Source organism: Malaclemys terrapin, chromosome 1 (genome assembly GCF_027887155.1).
Source record: "Malaclemys terrapin pileata isolate rMalTer1 chromosome 1, rMalTer1.hap1, whole genome shotgun sequence".
Lineage (NCBI taxonomy): Eukaryota > Metazoa > Chordata > Testudines > Emydidae > Malaclemys > Malaclemys terrapin.
In genome coordinates, this window is record NC_071505.1 from 43,868,172 (window position 1) to 43,887,760 (window position 19,589).

The 19,589-nt window shown below is 43.9% G+C and overlaps 1 protein-coding gene across 4 annotated transcripts in view; it reads right to left on the reverse strand.

Annotated features, from left to right (window-relative positions):
* Positions 1-19,589, reverse strand: part of CPED1 (cadherin like and PC-esterase domain containing 1) — a 197,735-nt gene that overhangs the window by 129,949 nt on the left and 48,197 nt on the right. For all 4 annotated transcript variants that reach the window (XM_054023380.1, XM_054023391.1, XM_054023399.1 and 1 more), the window contains exons 6-7: positions 9,421-9,586; positions 5,746-5,914 (exon numbers count right to left, since the gene is read on the reverse strand). In XM_054023380.1, the coding sequence (XP_053879355.1) occupies positions 5,746-5,914; positions 9,421-9,586 (335 nt within the window). The remainder of the gene's footprint in view (positions 1-5,745; positions 5,915-9,420; positions 9,587-19,589) is intronic.

The window sequence follows — 19,589 nt, forward strand, 5'->3', positions numbered from 1 at the left end:
CATACATGGAGTCAGATTCTCAACCAGTCCTGTGGCAGTGCAAAATACTACCTACTACATAAGGTAAAACACCAGATGATGCAGAGCTCTGTGCCAACTGCTCTCCCATGAAACATGACTGGAGCCATGTGAAAGCAAATGCCTCCTCTAAAAGATGATGGGGTAGGAGGGTGAATAGATCTGAATAGTTAACCTGAGTAATTAAACCATTTTCTAAGACTCTAAAGCACCGATATCAGTTAATTTTTTTTCTTAAAACCTGTCAATATAATACAAAAATTCTATATGGACATGACAAGCTATGCAAGTGTTGCCAAAATAAAAAAAAGACAGAACCCTTGGTTACCAATCAGCCACAACCAGGATCTTGAAGAGTAGTTAGGGGAATACTGCTCCAGAGAATTAAAGTGCTAATGTGCACACGTGGACACAAGTCCAATCTTCAAGTACTACATAAGATAGTGCAAAGCACTACATTACCCGCTGGATCAATGGGCAGCGATCAATCAAGTGGGGGGTCAATTTATCGCGTCTAGTTTAGACATGACAAATCAACCACCGAGTGCTCTCCCGTCAACTCCGGTACTCCACCAGGGCGAGAGGAACAGGTGGAGTCGACAGGAGAGCGTCAGCCATCGACTTACCTCAGTGAAGACACCGCGGTAAGTAGATCTAAGTACGTCGACTTCAGTTACGTTATTCATGTAGCTGAAGTTGCGTAACTTAGATCGATCCACCCCCAATGACCTAGCAGACCGGGCCTAAGAGTCTCCCTTTTGGTGAATACTGGATGGCCTGTCAACCCTGAAGTAATTAACTAGTGAAGAGCATTTCACACATCAGCACTGGCAATATACAGGAAAACATTTAGGTGTCAATTATTTGCTCAGTGAGAGTGCATAATGTCCCCTAACATGAACAGGAATGATTACACACACTGATTGGACATAGATTCCTTGGTATGTACCTTATGCAATTATTTTACAAGGTTTATATTTTTTTTAAGGCACAGATGGTGGATAAAGTCACTGTAAACCGCAATCACTATAACCAGGACGAGTAAAAGTGATTTATAAGAATTATTTACAATAGTTGTTTTTTTTTAAATTGGTGGGATTTTCCACACAATCATACAATGTTGTTTAATTTACTAAACTTCAACTTCTTATATGTCTTCTCTGATCCAAGCATTTTATATGTAATAAGTTTCGGTTCTTTTTAAAATTCTCAACAACATATCAGCCACATTCTTACTACATCTAGTATAAGACTTTTGTGCCTATTAGGCCAGATGATATCGTAAACATATTTTGTCTGCAATAGTAAATTTTTAGCAAGGTGAACTCCAGTGCCAGGTCAATTTCTTACTAGTAATGAATAGCAGAATAGACCAGCAGAGCAGAGAAATGTTTATATATGTTTCTGAACATGCTAGTGAGTTTCGTATCAGACAGATATGTGAGTAATGGTGTACAACATTATTTCAGGCAATTCATACAGGCTGACAATCCATCACCATGCTAGAAGCCTGAACGGACCAGCACAAGACTAAAATAAATGGCAGAAACTGGTGAATGCCCCTGCACCTGAGAGTGTGGGAGGATAAAGAAAGAAAGAAACCTGCTGACAGTCCATGGGCTAACATCAGTCTTGTCCGTGCCAAGGTTTTTTTTAAAATTGAAGAGACTGAGCTATTTGGGAAGAGGATGCAGGAGAGACACATTGTAAACAACACTACTAGCAAATTTTCTCCAGGTCTATATCTCTTTTGTATGAATGCTCAATTCCCAATGATATTAATGGCTGTTATGTCAATCCGTGAAACAACAGGACCCAGAAGACCCTTACTGCTGTTGTAAACTATTGACATTTTGGAGCTACACAACAAGTAATGAGCATTTTTTCCTTCATTTACATGAGAGATACTTCACCAAGAAATCCCACATTTCAGAAACGTGTGGCTGAGGTTGAATATTTCTAGTTATTATGGACCAAATTCCTCAGCTGTCATCAATTGGCATAGCTCCACTGACTTCATTCAAAGGTCCTGGCTCATTGTGTCTGCTGTAGGTGGTAACTGGCATTGTAGGTTTGGCTGAATATTCTGTGAAGTTTGTTGAAAATATGCTCTACGATCATGCCAAAATGGTTTATAGCTGACTTATAGACAGGGAGAAAAATACTTATTTTAAACATTTAATTTTTCACTATCATTTCCAGAACAAGGTGCTATTTTCTGCTTCTCCTGCACAGTGCATCTGATGCTGCATTGTATCAAGCCCAGAAATCCTTTATGTATTTTCCACATATGCTAGCTGGTCACACCTAGAGAATTTCTATTGTTAGATTATACAGTGCCTTGCTTTTAATGGTTATTTCTTGGAGTCTCTCTGACTTCTCTCAAGCTCTATATAGAATATACTGTTTATAGTTAGAGGCAGCCTAATATATCCTGTTCTCCATCGTTGTATTAATTTGCATTTAAATGTACATCACTATAGAAGTGTCAAGTATCACAGGGGTAGCCATGTTAGTCTGAATCTGTAAAAAGCAACAGAGGGTCCTGTGGCACCTTTAAGACTAACAGAAGTATTGCAGCATAAGCTTCCGTGGGTGAATGCCACTTGCGTCTGATGAAGTGGGCATTCACCCACGAAAGCTTATGCTGCAATACTTCTGTTAGTCTTAAGGGTGCCCCAGGACCCTCTGTTGCTTCTTACTATAGAAGTGCTTTCTCTGGTGACTATTGTTTGTATAACTCTTGCTGTTCTGACAACTCTGTCTAAAGCTGTGGAAGAAGCAGTAACCAGACTGGAACTACTGTCTATGTGCTGCTACTTCTTTTATTATTAATCACTTTTATAGCTTTTTCAGCTGCCAGCATGTTCTGTAAATGGTGGCTGATGCGCAATGCCACAATTACTAATGATTATTATCCTCCAAGCTAGTTCCTAGTTACGGGATTATAATGATGACACTTGTAATATTTTCAGTTAACTTAAAATGAAATTAAACTCGGAGGAAGCAGAGGTCTGTTCAGTGGGTGACTTAAATGAGGAAGACCAATTAGTTTCCACAAGGGAGATGGTAAAAATTAGTAACATTATCACCTCATAGGCTTCAATATGCTCCAACTTTTTAGCATTATCATAGTAGGATTCTGGCATTTTAGCATAATGTGGGCAAGTGGGGAAGCAGCTTCCTCCACCCTCAAGCAATGGTGCAGGAGTTGAGCTACTCCAACACTCCAGATGAGACCCATAGAAACAGGGCCGCCCAGAGGGGGGCAAGTGGGGCAACTTGCCCCAGGCCCCGGGCCCCGCAGGGGCCCCTGGCCCCATGAGAATGTCTGAGGCTCCCCTGGGCCTGCCCCCACCTTCCCCCACCCCCCGGCGCCTCAGCACGCTGTGTCAAGAGCGGCCCTGGACAGCGCTGCAGGGGCGTGACTCCAGCGGGACCTGAGCTCCTCCCTCCAAGTCAGAACCGTGTGGTAAGGGGGCGAGGCTGCGAGCTTCGGTCCCGCCAGATCCACGTCGCTGCAGCGCTGTCCAGGGGCCAGGACAGCTCCTGGATGCGGCGCGCTGAGGCTTCGAGAGAGGGGAGAGGCAGGGATAACCCAGGAGCGGCCCTGGACAGCGCTGCTGGAGGGGGCAGTCAGGGGATGGGGAACAGGGGGTTGGATCGTGGGCGTTCTGGGGGTCTGTCAGGACTCAGCGCGGGGGGGGGGATGGATAGGGATCGGGGCAGTCAGGGGAGACAGGGAGCAGGGAGGGTTGGTGGGGGGTGGAGATCGGGGGGGGTGTTTGGGAGGTCTTGGGGGGGGGGCGGTGAGGGGACAGGATACTGGGCTGGATGGACCTTTGGTCTGACCCAGTGTGGCCATTCTTATGTTCTTATGTTCTAACCTAAATGAACCCAAAGTTATGGAGACAGATATGAGTCAAGGAAGCCACCAGAATATCAGAAACCTGGAAAAATCTCTGACTGGATGGGCTCAGGCGTTTGGTCACAAGCTGAGGTGGTTCAAAAGTTTTGGATTTTTTTTAAGCAGAATTTTTTTATTGTTTCTTTAAACAATCAAACACAGCAAGCAGCAAATATTTGGCCACACACTTCTGAAACCCCAAACCATGTTCAGCTTTTGGCAGACTAATTTCAGCTTTTCATTTAAAAAAAACACAAAAATTTTGAAGGAAAGCAGACATTGTCCGTGATTTTTTCCTGCTTTTTAAAAACCCCTAGTTTTCGATCCAAAAAAAGTTTTGATGGAAAATATTTGTCCAACCCTTTTAATGAGCTTTAGTGCCTTTTAGCACTAGCTGATGCTGAGAACCAGTGATACCTTTTAAAGGTGACTTGAAAAGAAGTTTTCTCAAAACTGGGTTTGTGCCGAGATGCAGAAGGTTTTGAAATGTTTATTTTTCCCAGGCCCGCCCGGGTGGGGAGGAGGAGTGGGGCAATTTGCCTTAGGCCCCACAGTGGCCCCCACAAGAATATAGTATTCTATAGTATTGCAACTTTTTTTATGGAAGGGGCCCCCAAAATTGCTTTGCCCCAGGCCCCCTGAATCCTCTGGGCGGCCCTGCATAGAAAACTCTGCAGCCCTAGTGCCTCCCTTCTGCAGAAGGAAGGATGGAATGATCCACAAGGCAGCAGATCCTCTGGCATTGCAGGAAGAGCTGCTATGTCACAAGCACAGTTTCTCACTAAATTGAACAAAGGAGAAGCAGGATACCCATGAGGAGGCATGTGCCACTGGGCAAGATAGACAGGGGAAAGCAGATGGTCTCTCCCCAGCCACCTGGACATGACAAGATCTAATCTATTTTAGGCCCTTATAAATAGGCTTGGCAGGATTCGATTTTTATTTCTTTATGCATTTTTAAAGTTTTTATCAATTTAAGTTTCGAGAATTGCATGAAATTGAGTGTGGGGAAGGGGACGACATTATTTAATGACAATAGACACTGAAATTCAAAAAGTTAAAGCTTTATAACCATTAAAACACAAATTGTCAACACCACATGTCAAAATACACAACGTGAATATCTTTTTAAGTCAAACTCTAATAAGTTTTCAAGGTGCATTTTTCTTACTTTGCCTAGCTGTAAATTTCTATTATTACTGACGGAAATATTTTCCCAACGATTTGTGTGTGTGCAGTGAAAGCAACATTTACTGGCATTTACTGATACAATCTAATCCTTTCAAGCCTGTTTATAAAGCATCCATCTTCATAGACCCTAGGATTCTAAGGGTGGCACACTGGAGGCCCATTCCACCTTACAGAGCATTTTCCTTAGTTTGTGACCACTTCTCTCATGAAGTGCAACTCTGCGATATCTCTAGTTCAAAAAATTAAAGATCCAAAACTGGCCCTTATTTTAGATATTGATTTTACTTTCTTCCATAGTGGATTAACACCAATCTAGAAGAAGCTTCAGCACTGCAGTGTATGCACAGTTGGGCTTGAAAGGGTAACAACAGCTCTGCATCTGTGCTTACACAGCTGAGCCAAAACTTGGAAGTGCCCTGATAATCCCATTGTGCATGACAATATTCCCTCCTCCTTTGCAAACCAAACAGTGCTCTTTTGTCTGATCCATGAAAGCTATCCATGAAAAATATATTTTGTGTTCAGTTGGAATGGCTAATAATGAAGGAAGAAGAAAGAGGAAGTAAATTGTTTGCCTTTCTACCACTGCACTTTGAGTGAATGAACCAGCTAGAAAAGAAGAGTTTTACCTTTACAGAAAAGTGCTTCTTCTTGGGAGGAAGCCGGACAATGGCAGTTGAATGAATAAATGCCCGCAAAGGTGTTAAGGATGTCACTAGGACATACGCTTTGATGATGATGGAAAGGTCTTGAGCTTTAAAGAGCTCCTTGTGGTCAGCTGGAGCTGGTATAGAACTCCTGCAAAATAAGAACAATCCACCGTGTTAGGAAAGTGCTTGCCTCCTCTATATGAAAAGGAAAATGAGGTATAAGAATACTGAAAATAGGAGTCTTTCTTCCCCAGTGAAGTGACACAAGAGATTAAACCAAGTAGGTTGGAACAATGCTTTGCACCAAGTCTGTTTTTACTGCGTGGAGGATTTATTTCATCGTAACTCCCAGATAAAACCTATGGCAAGATAGAGTCACAGCTGAGAGCACATATCAGGAACGTATAGGTAAAAAACATTACAGTAATGTTGTTATTATTGCAAAAACAGGCATGACCAACCCAGAAATCCAATTTTAAAGAAATCCAAACATGTTAAGGAATGGAAATACAAAGTTAAGGCACCCAAACAACTTTAACTCTGCCCTGTGCTAACACCTGGAAAACCTATACTATCTTTAACAAAAACTACTTACATTTAAGTCTTCTTAACATATGCACAATGTGCCTCAGGTGGCACATGACTAGGATTCATCACCAGATTTGGTCCACTGATTGAATGATTAGCTTCCCTGGCCCCGTAGTGATGGGGAGTGCAACATGAACGCTGATCCTTTACATTTAAGTGGGGTCACACACACTAAAACGCCATTGTCACGCTCATGTCATTATTGCATGACATCACTGAACAGAGTTTTGATTGGACATATTTCTGTAGGTTTCATCACATGACATAAACTTTAATTTAAAATTAATCTTTAATTCCCAGAGACTTCAGGACAATTTGGAGGGCTAGCAACAGTAGAGAGTCAAGACCAGCACCTCCATAAAATACTGTAAAGGACTATGATACAAGGAAATAGCCCTTTATAAATTAGTGAATAATTATCTGGCAGGCTTTGATTTGGAAGTGATAGGGATGTAGGGAGGCCACTAGTGAAGTATTTAACTGCACAGTCCTGTTTTTCTAGGGATTGTCCCCCATCAGGTACTGAGACAAAATCAGTCATGGTCTGCCCTCCCCAGACCTGGGGGTGGGGCTGTGGTGGGGTCCCTCACCCACTTCCCAGGCTCGCAGGGGAGCAGCCACCCAGGGCTGACAGCAGGAGCCTGGCCCTGCTTCCCCACGCCCTGGGCGGCTGACAACAGGAGTCCCCACCACACCTGGGGTGGCTGACAGGATTTCTAAGTAAAACTAAGCCTCACGTTTAGAACTCTCAAATGTCAGGGTTTTGTTTTCAGCTACGGCTGAGTTCTATTGCGAGATCCTGAGTGAGGCTTAATTTTACTCAGAAATCGCAACTGACATGGTCAATAGACAAACCACTCAAACTCAGGAAAATTATTATTTAAAAGCTAAATATCGTTGCATTTGGGCAAATTCACTGATTTAGTCATTATTCCATCTAATAAGGACTATGAATTTTAATGTTAATTCAGTTAACTACATAAACAAAGGACTATAAAAATGATGGATAGTTTAGACTGTGATCTAGTGATAAACAGGAGTGCAAGTAGGGATTTTGATCAATTGCTCATCTGTCCAGAGACAGTGCTCATGCATGTTCTGCCACGCTGATTTTGATTGTCCCTCCTGTATGTCATGCTGAGGAAAATAATAAAACAATTTGGGCTGTAGCTCTATCAAGATGTACATGGCACACACAGTTCTATGCCTCTTTTCCATCAAACCCAGATGGTGCAGCATCTTTGCTTTCCCAGTGCCTGACGGAGAGCAATACTTAGATAAAGGCAAGCTGGCAGAAGCTTAGTTTGGACATAATGTTGGCACTGATAGTGTGTTAAGGGAAAGTGGGGTGATTGTCCTTCCTATCCTTCTTTCATTTAGGAAGTTTTCAATTTAGGGTGCTGCTGGATCCTCAATGACACTGTCTATGGAAAGCTATGTATTCTAGACAAGGAGTTCTCAAACTTCATTGCACCGTGACCCCCTTCTGACAACAAAAATTACTACATGACCCCAGGAGGGGGACCGAACCTTGAGCCCGCTCAAGCCCCACTGCCCTGGGCAGGAGGGGCAAAGACTGAAGCCCAAGGGCTTCAGTCCCAAGCAGTGGGACTTGGGCTTCAACTTTTGCCCCAGGCCCCAGCAAGTCTAAGCCAGCCCTGGTGACCCCATTAAAACAAGGTCATGACCCACTTTGAGGTCCCGGCCCACAGCTTGAGAACCGCTGTTCAAGACAAAAGATTGGTCCCTGCCCAGAAGAATTGGTTTAGCAGAGGGGAACTTGCCTTGGCAATGAAGTCACCTGCCAGGGGTTTGTGCTCATGTGGGAAAGCTGGCAAAGGTGTCCCCTGACACAGGGCACTAAGGTTTTTAAAAGGACAGAAACTGTTCTGCTCAGGAGCTATTTTCCCCAGCCCATTAGGGAGAAGCAACCCACCAGCATGCAACACCCCAGGACGCAGGGGACTCCCTGCCTGCCTCCCTGAACCCAGATGGTCCCCCACGGACTCGCAGGGGAAGGACGAGCTAGTGAGGGGCATTGTGCTTAGAATGTATATTGCTTTGTATGAGCTGTACTGTCTTGTGCTTTATATGATTAAGTAAAAACAGAAATATGTTAGATTCTGTAGTAAGTGTGTTTTAACTGCTTTACCCCTATTGTGTGACCCTGAGAGAGATAAATAGTAACCACACCTTTGTAGGGGGAGTTCTGGGACAGGGTGTGTTTAAGCAACTAGTTTATCTCGGGGTCAGCACTGGTCCTGGGGGCCTAGGGCAGGTGGGCAGAGAAGCTCCATTCCCAGGAAGAGGTAGCAGACTGAGAGCCACTGCTCAGGAAATATGCCAGAGAGGCTAAGTGAGGAATCAGTGTTGCAGACTTCTCCAGAAGCTTTATCCACCTGGGAGATCTAGAGCACAGAGGCTTGGCTTCCCTGCACAGCAGTCCTAATGGAGTGGCCAGAATCACTCCCAGAGGGTCCCAGGCAGCAGAATCTGTATGGTTCTGCTGAAACAGAGGCAGGATTTGGAGAGCCTGTGCTGGGAGGGCATACTCCAATATGCCAAAGAGCCCAGCTTTATGGGGGCTCTCTGCACAGAAGAGCCTGTGGGTTGGGTGGGGGGGTAGGCCAGGTCACAAACAGGGCATGGGATGATAGATCTGCCACTGTACAGACTTATATATTATTCAGAGGTGTATCTGTATCTACCTAGGTGATTAAATGATCCTCATCATCTCAGTATATGAAGGTGTGTGTACGCACTAAAGCTATGTCTACACTACAGCTTATGTTGTTGCTCAGGGGTGTGAATAAACCACCCATCAGAGCAAAATAAATTACACCACCCTAAGCGCCAGTGTGGACAGCTATGCCGCTGCAGCACGGTATGTGTAGACAAGCCCTAAGATACTGCAGTGATGATGGCCATGTAAGTACCTGTGTAGATAGAATGCTGTTGGGCTTCTGATCCTTCCTTTCTGCATGCTGCTGGACTGCCTCTCACTCAAACATGCTATGAGATATATACAGACATCCAGATCATGATGATACAAAATCATTATCTTACAGTTGTGCACTATTGGTCTGGTTCCACAAGTACCACAGATGGGCAAAGTTTGTCCTTTCATCATCCTCACGTGACTTCACAGGCTGAGAAGGGCCACTTGCAATGATTGTCTTTGACAACACATGCTGATCCAGGCATCCAGGGAAAGTAATTGGAAGGTGCAGTCCTGAAAAAAATCCAAATAAATAAATTAAAAAGTCAACATACTGTTAAAAGGAGCAGTCACCCCCTGTTCAATGAAATATAAAAACACGCAGAGCGGAGCTACAATCATCAGATGACTCAGTAAAATGATAAATTCTTAGGCTCCTTTACTGTGTTGGGATCTGCTAGCAGAGACCCTTATGCCCACAAGGAGTCCCCATCCAACTGCATGAGCAGAGCCTTAACCAGAGCCATTGTTCTCATTGTACATGTGTATTGGTTATTCTGTTCATTCCCAAAGACAGTGCTAATGTAGAACTCTGTGTTACACAACTCCCTCCACTCCATTAAAAGAAATCCCTCATTTCTCAACACAGAATAACTCAGATGTAATAGGGCCCAATACTGTGGGCTTTACACTGTCAAAACTACAATTGATATTGATTGGAACTTTGTCTGAACAAGGACTGCAGGACTCTGCCCAATTACACACAGAGCACAACAAACAACAAGATACTCTTTCTTTGAGCATACTTAAGGTTTGATTTTGTATCTGCTGAAATCTATGGGAGTTTTGCCATTGACTTCAATGGGAGTGGGAGCAAACCTTATATTGAAGCAACAGAGATCTCAGATGTACTGAAGTAAATATTATTAATAATCAAAACATCATGATGTGATATCTGCCAATATATGGTATATTTTCTTTTTTACTTTGCTCACAAAAAGCACAGTGCCTTTATTTTGTCCTGTCTGGTTTTCATTAACTCCCACATACTTCACTTTTAGACATTTCAAACTCTTAAGTAATACTCAGGGAAAAGTCAAGCTGTTCATATTATTTCCAGACCTCATTTTAGTGTAAAACCACACTGTGCTAAGTTTATTAAGGTATTTGTATAACTTCCCTTTTAATGCAGACTCATTCCATTTCAATATATCATTTAAAAACAAAATCGAATTTCTAGTGGGGCGATATGAGCAGCCCATCACTGAGCGTATAGCTCATCTCTGAAAAGTGCCTATGTTAAAATAGCATTGTGAGGGTCCATGCTGATTGTCTCTCAATGATTCCTTAATTAACAGGCTCAGTTTATAATCTTGCAAGTTCAAACTAGGCTCCAAAAGTCAATTTTGGTTCTTTGCTTCACATGCATCATTCACCAGTAATAAAGGTTTTGCAGGTCAAATTCAGGCCCTGAGTTAGCCCTGTGTGCACCCTTCATCTTCAGGTTATATCTTTCATGTTGACTTTGCAACCCCGTTGCACAGGGGTAACTGATTTGAACTTCATAAGCAATTAGTAGTATGTTGATGTTGCATAGCGAGGAACAGTTCCCCATCTGTGTGGGTGCTGCAGCACCGACAAGAGTAAAACCCAGTAAATTCTTATTGTAGTCACTTAACTCAGTCAAACTCACTTGACTTTGAACAGACACAGAGATCAAATCTGATCAGTAAGAAGGGCCCATTTTTCCATATTCACTCTTCAAAGTAAGGGAGCATTTTAACAGGGTAATTTTCCAAGGGTCACGCTTAGGATAACTTTTGGGCTGTGTGACGGGGTGTACAAACCCCTCACTGGACAGCAAAGGGTGAAAGAGCAGCTCTGGGCTCAGCAGGCCCTGCCCCTCCATCCATGTCAAGCATGTTCCATATGGAGGTGGGGCTTAAAAGGGAGTCAGTCGGCTCAGTTAGGGATGGAAAGGGTAGGGAGAAGGGCTGGCTCTGGTTGCTCCAATGGAGGACGCACTACTGGTGCAAAGTATCCAAAAAGCACAGGTGATTTCAGAGTCTTTTTCTGATTTACCTTTACACTCGTGAAAATCAGGAGTAACTCACTTGAATTACAATAGTGTAAAATTGGTGAAAGAGAGGAATCAGGCCTGTCCTATTATATTTTGAAATTGTTGCATACACATTATGTGATTCACTCAACTGTTCAGAGGCTCTCCCCTATGGGTTTGGAGTCAGTTAGATACAAATTAGAGATGGGCTTGACCTACAGTGCTCAGATCCTGAGCTGGATTCTGCTTCACATCCAAGCTGCCTACAGGTTCATAGCAAGGCTTTTGGTTCAGGCCCACCTTATATACAAATATGATATTGTTTGTCCAATGAAAACTCACAGAAATACCAGGTCTGCTGTCCCTAAGGGAACAGTGCACAGACCAGCTGGTGTGATTCAACTCGGGATTGCTTAATATCACAACACTGAGATATATTTATAGTGTAAACAACAATAAGTTTATTACCAAAAATTGAAGAGATACTGAACAAGAATAATGGGGAAAGGGGCTACATATAAAACAAAATCATAACCTGCTTTCTAGAGACTAAACTAAACCTGACTAGAGCAGTCATATCTCACCCAAAGCCTTTTACAGCATATCCAACCAAGGCTGGTTGTGATCCCATTTTCATAAATGTAAATGTGCTTGCTATCCGTTTCCTTCCTATGGGCAACAAGGTGCTTTCCTTGTTCCCCAATTATAGTCCAGTAAACCTTTGAAGTGCACCCCCAGCTGAGGCTCTTTTCCCGCGGCTGTTGTTCTTTTCCTGTTAAATCTCACAATACTTCGTCTGCAATTAGCTCAGACTGGTGATTGAGAATGAGACAATACTCAGTTTACATTTCAACAGATACATGGATAAATGTAAGAGGACTGTTGGACCCTTAGTAAAACTCAGTAGGGGCTTGGTTGGCTAGCTCCCAGTACCAAAAGAAAGGGGAAGGGTCTATGGGAAATCAGGACCCTGAGACTGACAGTCCCCAGAAGCAATGGGGAAAGGTCAATGCTCCAGGTCAGCCTGATTGACAGGGTGAGCAGGCTAATGAGGGAGTCAGGAGGTCAGGGGGTCCCGTCCTCTGGGTGAGTTGGAATTGCCTGGAACAGACTGGGGCTCTGCTAAGGAGAGAGCAGGGGCCCAAGCTGAGCTGGGGGACAAAGCCATGCCAGCCAGAGAACCAAAGAAGCAACCCAAGAAGCAGGTCAGTGCTGGGAGCAGAGCCACACAAACACCCCTGAAAGCAGACCTGTGCTGGGAGGAGAGCTGTAGCAACCAGAGCCTGAGGGGCCAGAAAAAGCAGCCCGGGGGGCTGGAAGCAGAGCAGCATCAGTGCTGAGGCAGAGTGGAGCCGGAGGAGTCCGGAGCCAGATGTGATGAGCAGTTGGGAAGAGCCAGGGGAGACCCTGGGCAGCAGGCCCAGCGCAGGGAGATGCCCCCAGCCAAGAAGCCTTGCAGACCAGACTTGGAGGGGGATCGTAGTCCCGATGAGCGGGCTGATGCTGGGAAGAAGGGCCCTGCCACCTAGAGCCTGAAGGCATTTGGCCACCACCAGAGCAAGTGGCCGATCCGCAGTATCCCTACAGCATAGCCAGGGCCTGAGAAGGAGGCCTGGGACATGTGAGGAACAGACTGTGAATTGCCCTTATCTTCCAGAGACTGCTGGTTGTGGTGTCCCCTTGCCAGAGAGTGGGGTTATGTGTTTTCCTTTAACTTTTCCCATGTTTTCCTTATTTTTTTTAAATTGATTGCTGTTTAATAAATTGTATTTGCTTTGAACTGTATGTAACGATCAGTGGGTCATGGAAGTGTCCAGTGCAGAGAGAGCACCCTGGAGTGGGGACACCCTAGCCCCTGCCCTAATTGACCATGATAAGGTTGGGGTTTGAGCCCCCCAGGAATCCTGGGCCCAGCCTTGTTGCGGTTATGAGGACTCTGCCACACAGGAGAGTGGAAGGGGAGCCCTCGAAGTCAGGCAGGCCTCTGGGTAAAGGAAGTGGGAGCGAGGACTCAGGCTTATACACAGTAGTGTATAACCCAGGAAGATCCCCACAATAGCGGGACCATTCCCTCACTTACATAATTGGCGTCATGAACAGGATTCTATCCACAGGGTCCACCCCATTGGTTTACTGGTTGAGTTCTGGTAGCATTGTCCGGGCCTGGTCGAGAACCCTACCGTGGAATTGAAGAACTACGGGCCCAGTTTGTTGAACTTCAGCGCAGATTATCAGACCAAGCTGAGGCATTACAAGAAGCTAGAACTGAACAGAGAGAAGCCTTATCATTGGCTAAGGCAGTAATAGACCAACAGGCAGCAGAAGCTAAGAAACCCCCTACTATTTATGTTCCATGGGAGCAGAAGGTCGCAGAGTTTAGCAGCTTCCTCACTAGACCAGAAGACATTACGGTAGAGGAGTGGGTCAAGTCTGTGAAGGCGGCTATGCATGTGCTAACTGTACCTGAAGAAGCTCATGTGGACTTCATAGAGGAACACCTCAAGGGCTAGGTCAAAGCCACAGTAAAGTTCATGGCAATGGCAGACAAGAAAGATATGGAAAAGGTATTTGAACTTATCCTAGAAGTGTATGGAGAGAAGGTACCTATTGGAACCCGACTAAAGGAGTTCTTTGAGAGAAAGCAGGAGCATAGTGAAACTGTCCAGGCATATGCCTATGACCTCCAGGAGAGAATGAGCAAAGTGGAGCGGCGAGACCCTTGATGAGTTCCAGACCCAGATATGGTTCTGAAAGAGCAGTTGGTGCTGGGGCTCCTGGATGATTCCCTCTGCCATGCAATGAAAAGGAGGTTTAAGGAAGAGCCCAGTAAGAAGTTCCATGGCAGGCTACCATTATGTGGTCAGAAGAAGAGGAAGTTCCTGTGGCAGAGACAGCCAAGCCTAATTCCCGTACATGAAGTGGGGGCCTAGTGAATGCAACTGCTGGTGAAAAGACCCTGCCCCAAACACAGTTAGCACTGGAAAGTTTAAGTGAGGCTGTCCAAAAACTGGCAATCCAACAGGGGAGATGCTGAAAGTGATGACCGAGTTGATGAAAGAAAAAAATCCCCAATAATATGCCAAAGTATCCAAGGGCACCAGGATCCTGAAGATCTCCACTGAAGGATGAACTGGGAAGGTACATTTGTTACACTTGTGAAAGGCCAGGGCATACTAGCCGAGAATGTCTACTGAGAAGGAGAGCAGAGACCCAGGCACTCAAAACCAATGTGGCACCAGGAGTTAGTGGTCCATCTACAGTAGAAGGCCAAGCAGTGGCAGAAGAATTCCTAGGCCTGTCCTTGGTGGAAAATTGCTCTGCATACAGTGTTAATAGGAATGCGGGCAGTGTCAGCATATCTAGTGACTTCTGCAAGCAAGTATTTGGAGACTGTCTAACTGCTGAATTATGTACAGCAGGGGCAAAGACCAGATGTTTGTTAAATACTGGCTCAGAAGTCACCACCATTACTGAGTCGCATTTTCAAAAATATTTGAAGGACAAGGAGCTGACCATGCACAGCACATGCTTTTACATCTAACAGCAGTTCATGGACTGGCAATCCCAGTGGTGGGATGCCTTGAAGCAGACATAGAGTACATGGGCCAGACACTGCCAGGAAAATGCATCTTCATTCTGAAAGACAAAGCCTCTGAAGGGAGCCATATGGGAGAAGGAGTCCCAGGGATTCTAGGAATGAACATCATTAGTGAGCTGAAGGAGCTACTGCTGCCAGGAGAAGGAACCAGGAAGATGAACCATCATGGGCACTCTAAGAAGAATGCTCTGCTGAGTAGAGTACTGGCTCGAGCGGAGAGGCAGATTTCCAATCTGCCCCTTGGTCCTGTGGGGCAGATTGGAAATGTTAAAGTGGACAGAAAACAGAAGACTGTTATTCCTTCTTGAAGAGGAAAGATCCTTGATGAACGCTGCTGGGTACCAGGAAGTACCAATGGATATCAAGTGCTTGCAGAGCCTATATCTGGGATAAGCCTACCTAATGGGCTCCAGCCAGCCAATGTACTGATAATGCCACCAAAGGAAGAGTACCTGTGAGTCTTCTAAATTCAAGTGCAAAGGCTGTGTAGTTGCATCCTCGAAACAGAACTGCAGCGGTACACTGGCCTGAGGAGGTGGTTCCTCAGGTGAAGATAACATTTGAAGAGAATGGAAATAAGCTGCAGGTGACAAGGAGGAAGACGGAAGGACGAGTTACAACTTAAGGCTAGATCCTGTTTCCACAAAGTCAATGGCAAAATTCCAATTGACTTCTATGGGCCTAAGTCTGCAGATCTGGAAAATATTATTTTCATGTTAAAGGTCTATTTTAAATAAACCATTAAAAGCATTAACTATTAGTAATGCAATTATTCGGTAACATGCAATGACGGTTGGAGTGTTAAGTTGGGTTCACAACAGATATATTCAGTACTCTCACTGAAGAGGGGAACTTGAAAAATATTATAATAATAATAAAGTCAACATTTCAATGGGAACAAGGAAAGGACCAGAGGGAAGGGATGTTCCCCTTATTAATGTTCCCCAAGTGAAACCATGTAATGCTTTTTCTCTTCTAAAATGTGGTTTTAATTGTGTTGCTAGGGCAACACCTAATCTAACCGAGGCACAGTATTATGGCACAGTGCTGAGTTTTAAAAGAACAAGATGATGGTGCTTGTGTCTAAACTTCTCCCCTTAAATATCAGGTGGTTAGTTGTTTTGAGATGAAAGTCAATGTAACCTCTTATATTTTATTATTACTACCTTATGAATCATTTATTGGAGCAGCCTCATCTAACAAAAATACGTCAGGATTGTTTGAAAATCAGAACTGCCCTGAAATCCTTAGGAAGGCTGGGCATATACATTCACTATAAGGCCTCTTTACACTGCCAAAGTGGCATAAAGTGATCCTAGTGTAAATGAGAATCAGGACTTTGGTGTCCCTCAGAGCAGAGGAAATTTAATAAACACAGTGCCCTCATTTATCAGTCCCTGAGTGCAAAAACAAACAAATAAAAACCAACTTGGCATCGTTTATAGATTAAGGTATTCAAGGCAGGGACTGTCTCATTAATTTTTTACAGTGCCTAGCACAACTCAGTCTCTAGATGTTACCATAATACAATGAATAATAACTAATAGTTAATAGTAGGAAGCAGTCTCTATTAGCGGATTCCAGAAGCACCTTTGACATAATCAGTTCTAATGGTAACTGTCCACCTATTCTTCCACTGGAAGACAAAAATCATGTTTGTTAAAACTGTATATTTGTTAATCAACATTATTATCAATTAAAATTAGCGAAGTGAGTCAGTGTCAGAGCTATGGTAGGAACCCAGGAGTTCCTGGCTCCCAGTCTCATGTTTAGATCATTAGATCATTTTTCTTTCTCTTGTAGGGCCAGATCTTGGTATCAGCCATTTGTGGCATAGAACTCTCAGGAGTCTGAACCCTGCAGACATAGACACAAGTGCATAAACGAAAATAATGCAAGTTCCCCTTTACAATGGCTGTATAGTGCTTCTGTGGCTGATCAATCTCTTCCCCCATCCTAAGGGAGAAGTCATAGACCAAGGTGACCATGCTGGGAAATGACATAAAGGTAGACAGTGAATGTGTGCAATCCCTCTCTGAACTCCCAACAGGGGGCAGGTTTCTCTGGCTTACAGCTCTGCAACTGTGTGGTTGAAGATCCAATACATGGGCAAAGGGGAGGAGCAGACAGCTCTTCACTGCCACTTCCCCTCAAAAAACTGGTATTATATTGGGTAAGGGACATGTTCCCAGTCTTCCTCTCTCTCTGCTGAAGTCACACAATTGCCCTATACTCACAGCAGAGACAGACCTAGGACACACACAGAACTGCTTGAGGAGGTAGGACCTACGATGGCTCTAAGGGCCTCTCAGTGCCAACTGGCAAAGGATTCACTGTCATGTAACAGCAATTCCTATCAGGCCTGACAAACTCACTACACCTAGCACATTGCTGTCATAGTGTTTATAAAGAATGTCGTGTGAGGTATCCAATGAAAGCTTATACAATATTGGTCACCACAAGCACTGTGAGATGGACGAACAGGTATCATGCCAAATGTTGCAGGTCGATACTAAAAATACATTTCAACTATGTAACCAGACAGAATCGATAAAAAAAAAGTTTTTCCCAAAGGAATGTTTATTTACCTGTCTGCTTATATCTCTGACATAAATTAAGCAGGAAAGCCAAATAAATAGGAGTTCATTTGCATCTGAGGTAAACAGGAAGAACAAGGTAATGGGAGGATGAGAAAGCAGTAAGCACACCTGAGCACAAAGCAGCGGGGAAGAAGGATCTTATCTGGAGATAGACTTCAAAAGGATACATTTCAAAGGTTTGCTGGACTGTTAGAAGAAGGGAAAGATCCCCTTTGTTATCCATCTCTCAGGGAGCAAAAAGGACAACACTCTGAATACATGAAAGTTGGATTGTGGTCCTGGTGATGCTGAGTGATTGCTTTAGGTGAGAAACTTATCTTAGACAAATGTTTTAGCCTGTTAAAAGTTATGATTAGTCACTTAGAAGTGTGCTATGCATTTATTTTACTGGTAACCCTCACTGTTTCCATTATTCTTACTCAGTACTCCCTTGAATCTGTGAATCTCTGTTCTTTGTTAATAAACTTATTCTCCTTTTATTATGAAGTCACCTCAGTGCTGTGATCTAAAGTAGAGGGTGGCCTCTCAGCTGAATCAAGTAAGCTGGTGAGTACGTTGTCTCTTTGGAGGCAGAGGACTTGGTAATTACTGTGAGTGTTCAGTGACAGGGGCTGGACACAGCAAGGGGAAGCTTCTGGGAAGCCTGGGAACTGGGGTACACCAAGTGTTAACCTGCAAAGCAAAATTAGGGCTGGCAGAGTTCTTTCTTTCCTCTGCAGCATTGGGCACAGGTCACTTGCAGCTTTAAACTAGTATAAATGGTGAAGTCTCTGTAACTTGAAGTTTTTAAACCATAATTTGAGGACTTCAGTAACTCAGCCTGAGGTTAGGGGTCTATTACAGGAGTGGGTGAGGTTCTGTGATCTGCAATGTGCAGGAGGTCAGACTAGATGATCACTATGGTCCCTTCTGACCCTAAACTCTATGAATCTATGAGACTTCCTGATGGTGATCTTTCAAATATATTTACCTGACTAAGCTTTTTCCCCATCTGTTGCTTGTCCTAATAGTTCAGAGTTCATAGGTCCAAGAGGAGACTCCATCATAAACAATTTAAAGAACTGTTGAGTTAACAAGTATGAACAACAGCAAAGCTGATAACAATCTGCTCCAATAAGTAACACTGCTTTTAGATTCATTAAGACTCCCCAAGCACACCTGGGGCACTGTTTACATGGCTCTTGGCATGGCCAGTACGTGGTGTGATAAGTGGATCACAGCTGCAGATGCATGTGTAGTAATTCTGCTTATTATAGGTAACAGTGAATTAAGTTTGCAATGATCGCCCTCAGGTAATATGTAAGTGTAATTAACTGGCTGTGAGAGACCAACATATTGAACTGATAACTGGCAAGACAACAAATTAAAAAATACAAACTGCAGGAGATACATGGGGCACTATACAGACTACATAACTCAGTTCTTTCCTTTAGCCTTCTCTTTTTATCCTTAGTTTTTGGGACAAAGCTTTTGTTTTGTTTTTTATTTGTTTTTACTGTGCTCAAGGCATAACAACCTACAAGTGACAGATTTGAAACACGGGGCAAAGAATGATTAAAGCTTCTATTACTGCAGGATAAAGTCTGTCTTGTTTCTAAGCTGTCGATCAACTGTCAGGTTTGCTAGAAACATTTCAAGACCGATTGAGTCACCTCAGGAGCTCATGGTTGTTTAATGAAACACAAAGCAGGGGGAGGGAGCATGAAACTGAACTGAAAATGCCGCACTTTCTTCTGGCCACAACGTCTTGTAAATTGTTTTTTTCCACAGAGGAGACTGTAAACTCAGCACATCGAACCTGGCACAGTTTCTGTCTGATTGTTTTCTTGGGGCAGGAGGGAGGCCCCTATAGAACAAGAAGGGATTTCAGCCCCAGAAGCTTCTGGTTGTTGGGAGACTCATTGGAGACCAAGGCCATCTGCATAGAGACCTTGTGCATTGCTTCCTGGCGTCTCTTCACCAGCCTTCATGGCAGCCTGAGTCTAGCAGGATCTATATGCAGAGCACAGAGAGGGAGAACAAGCTAATAATCCTGAATGA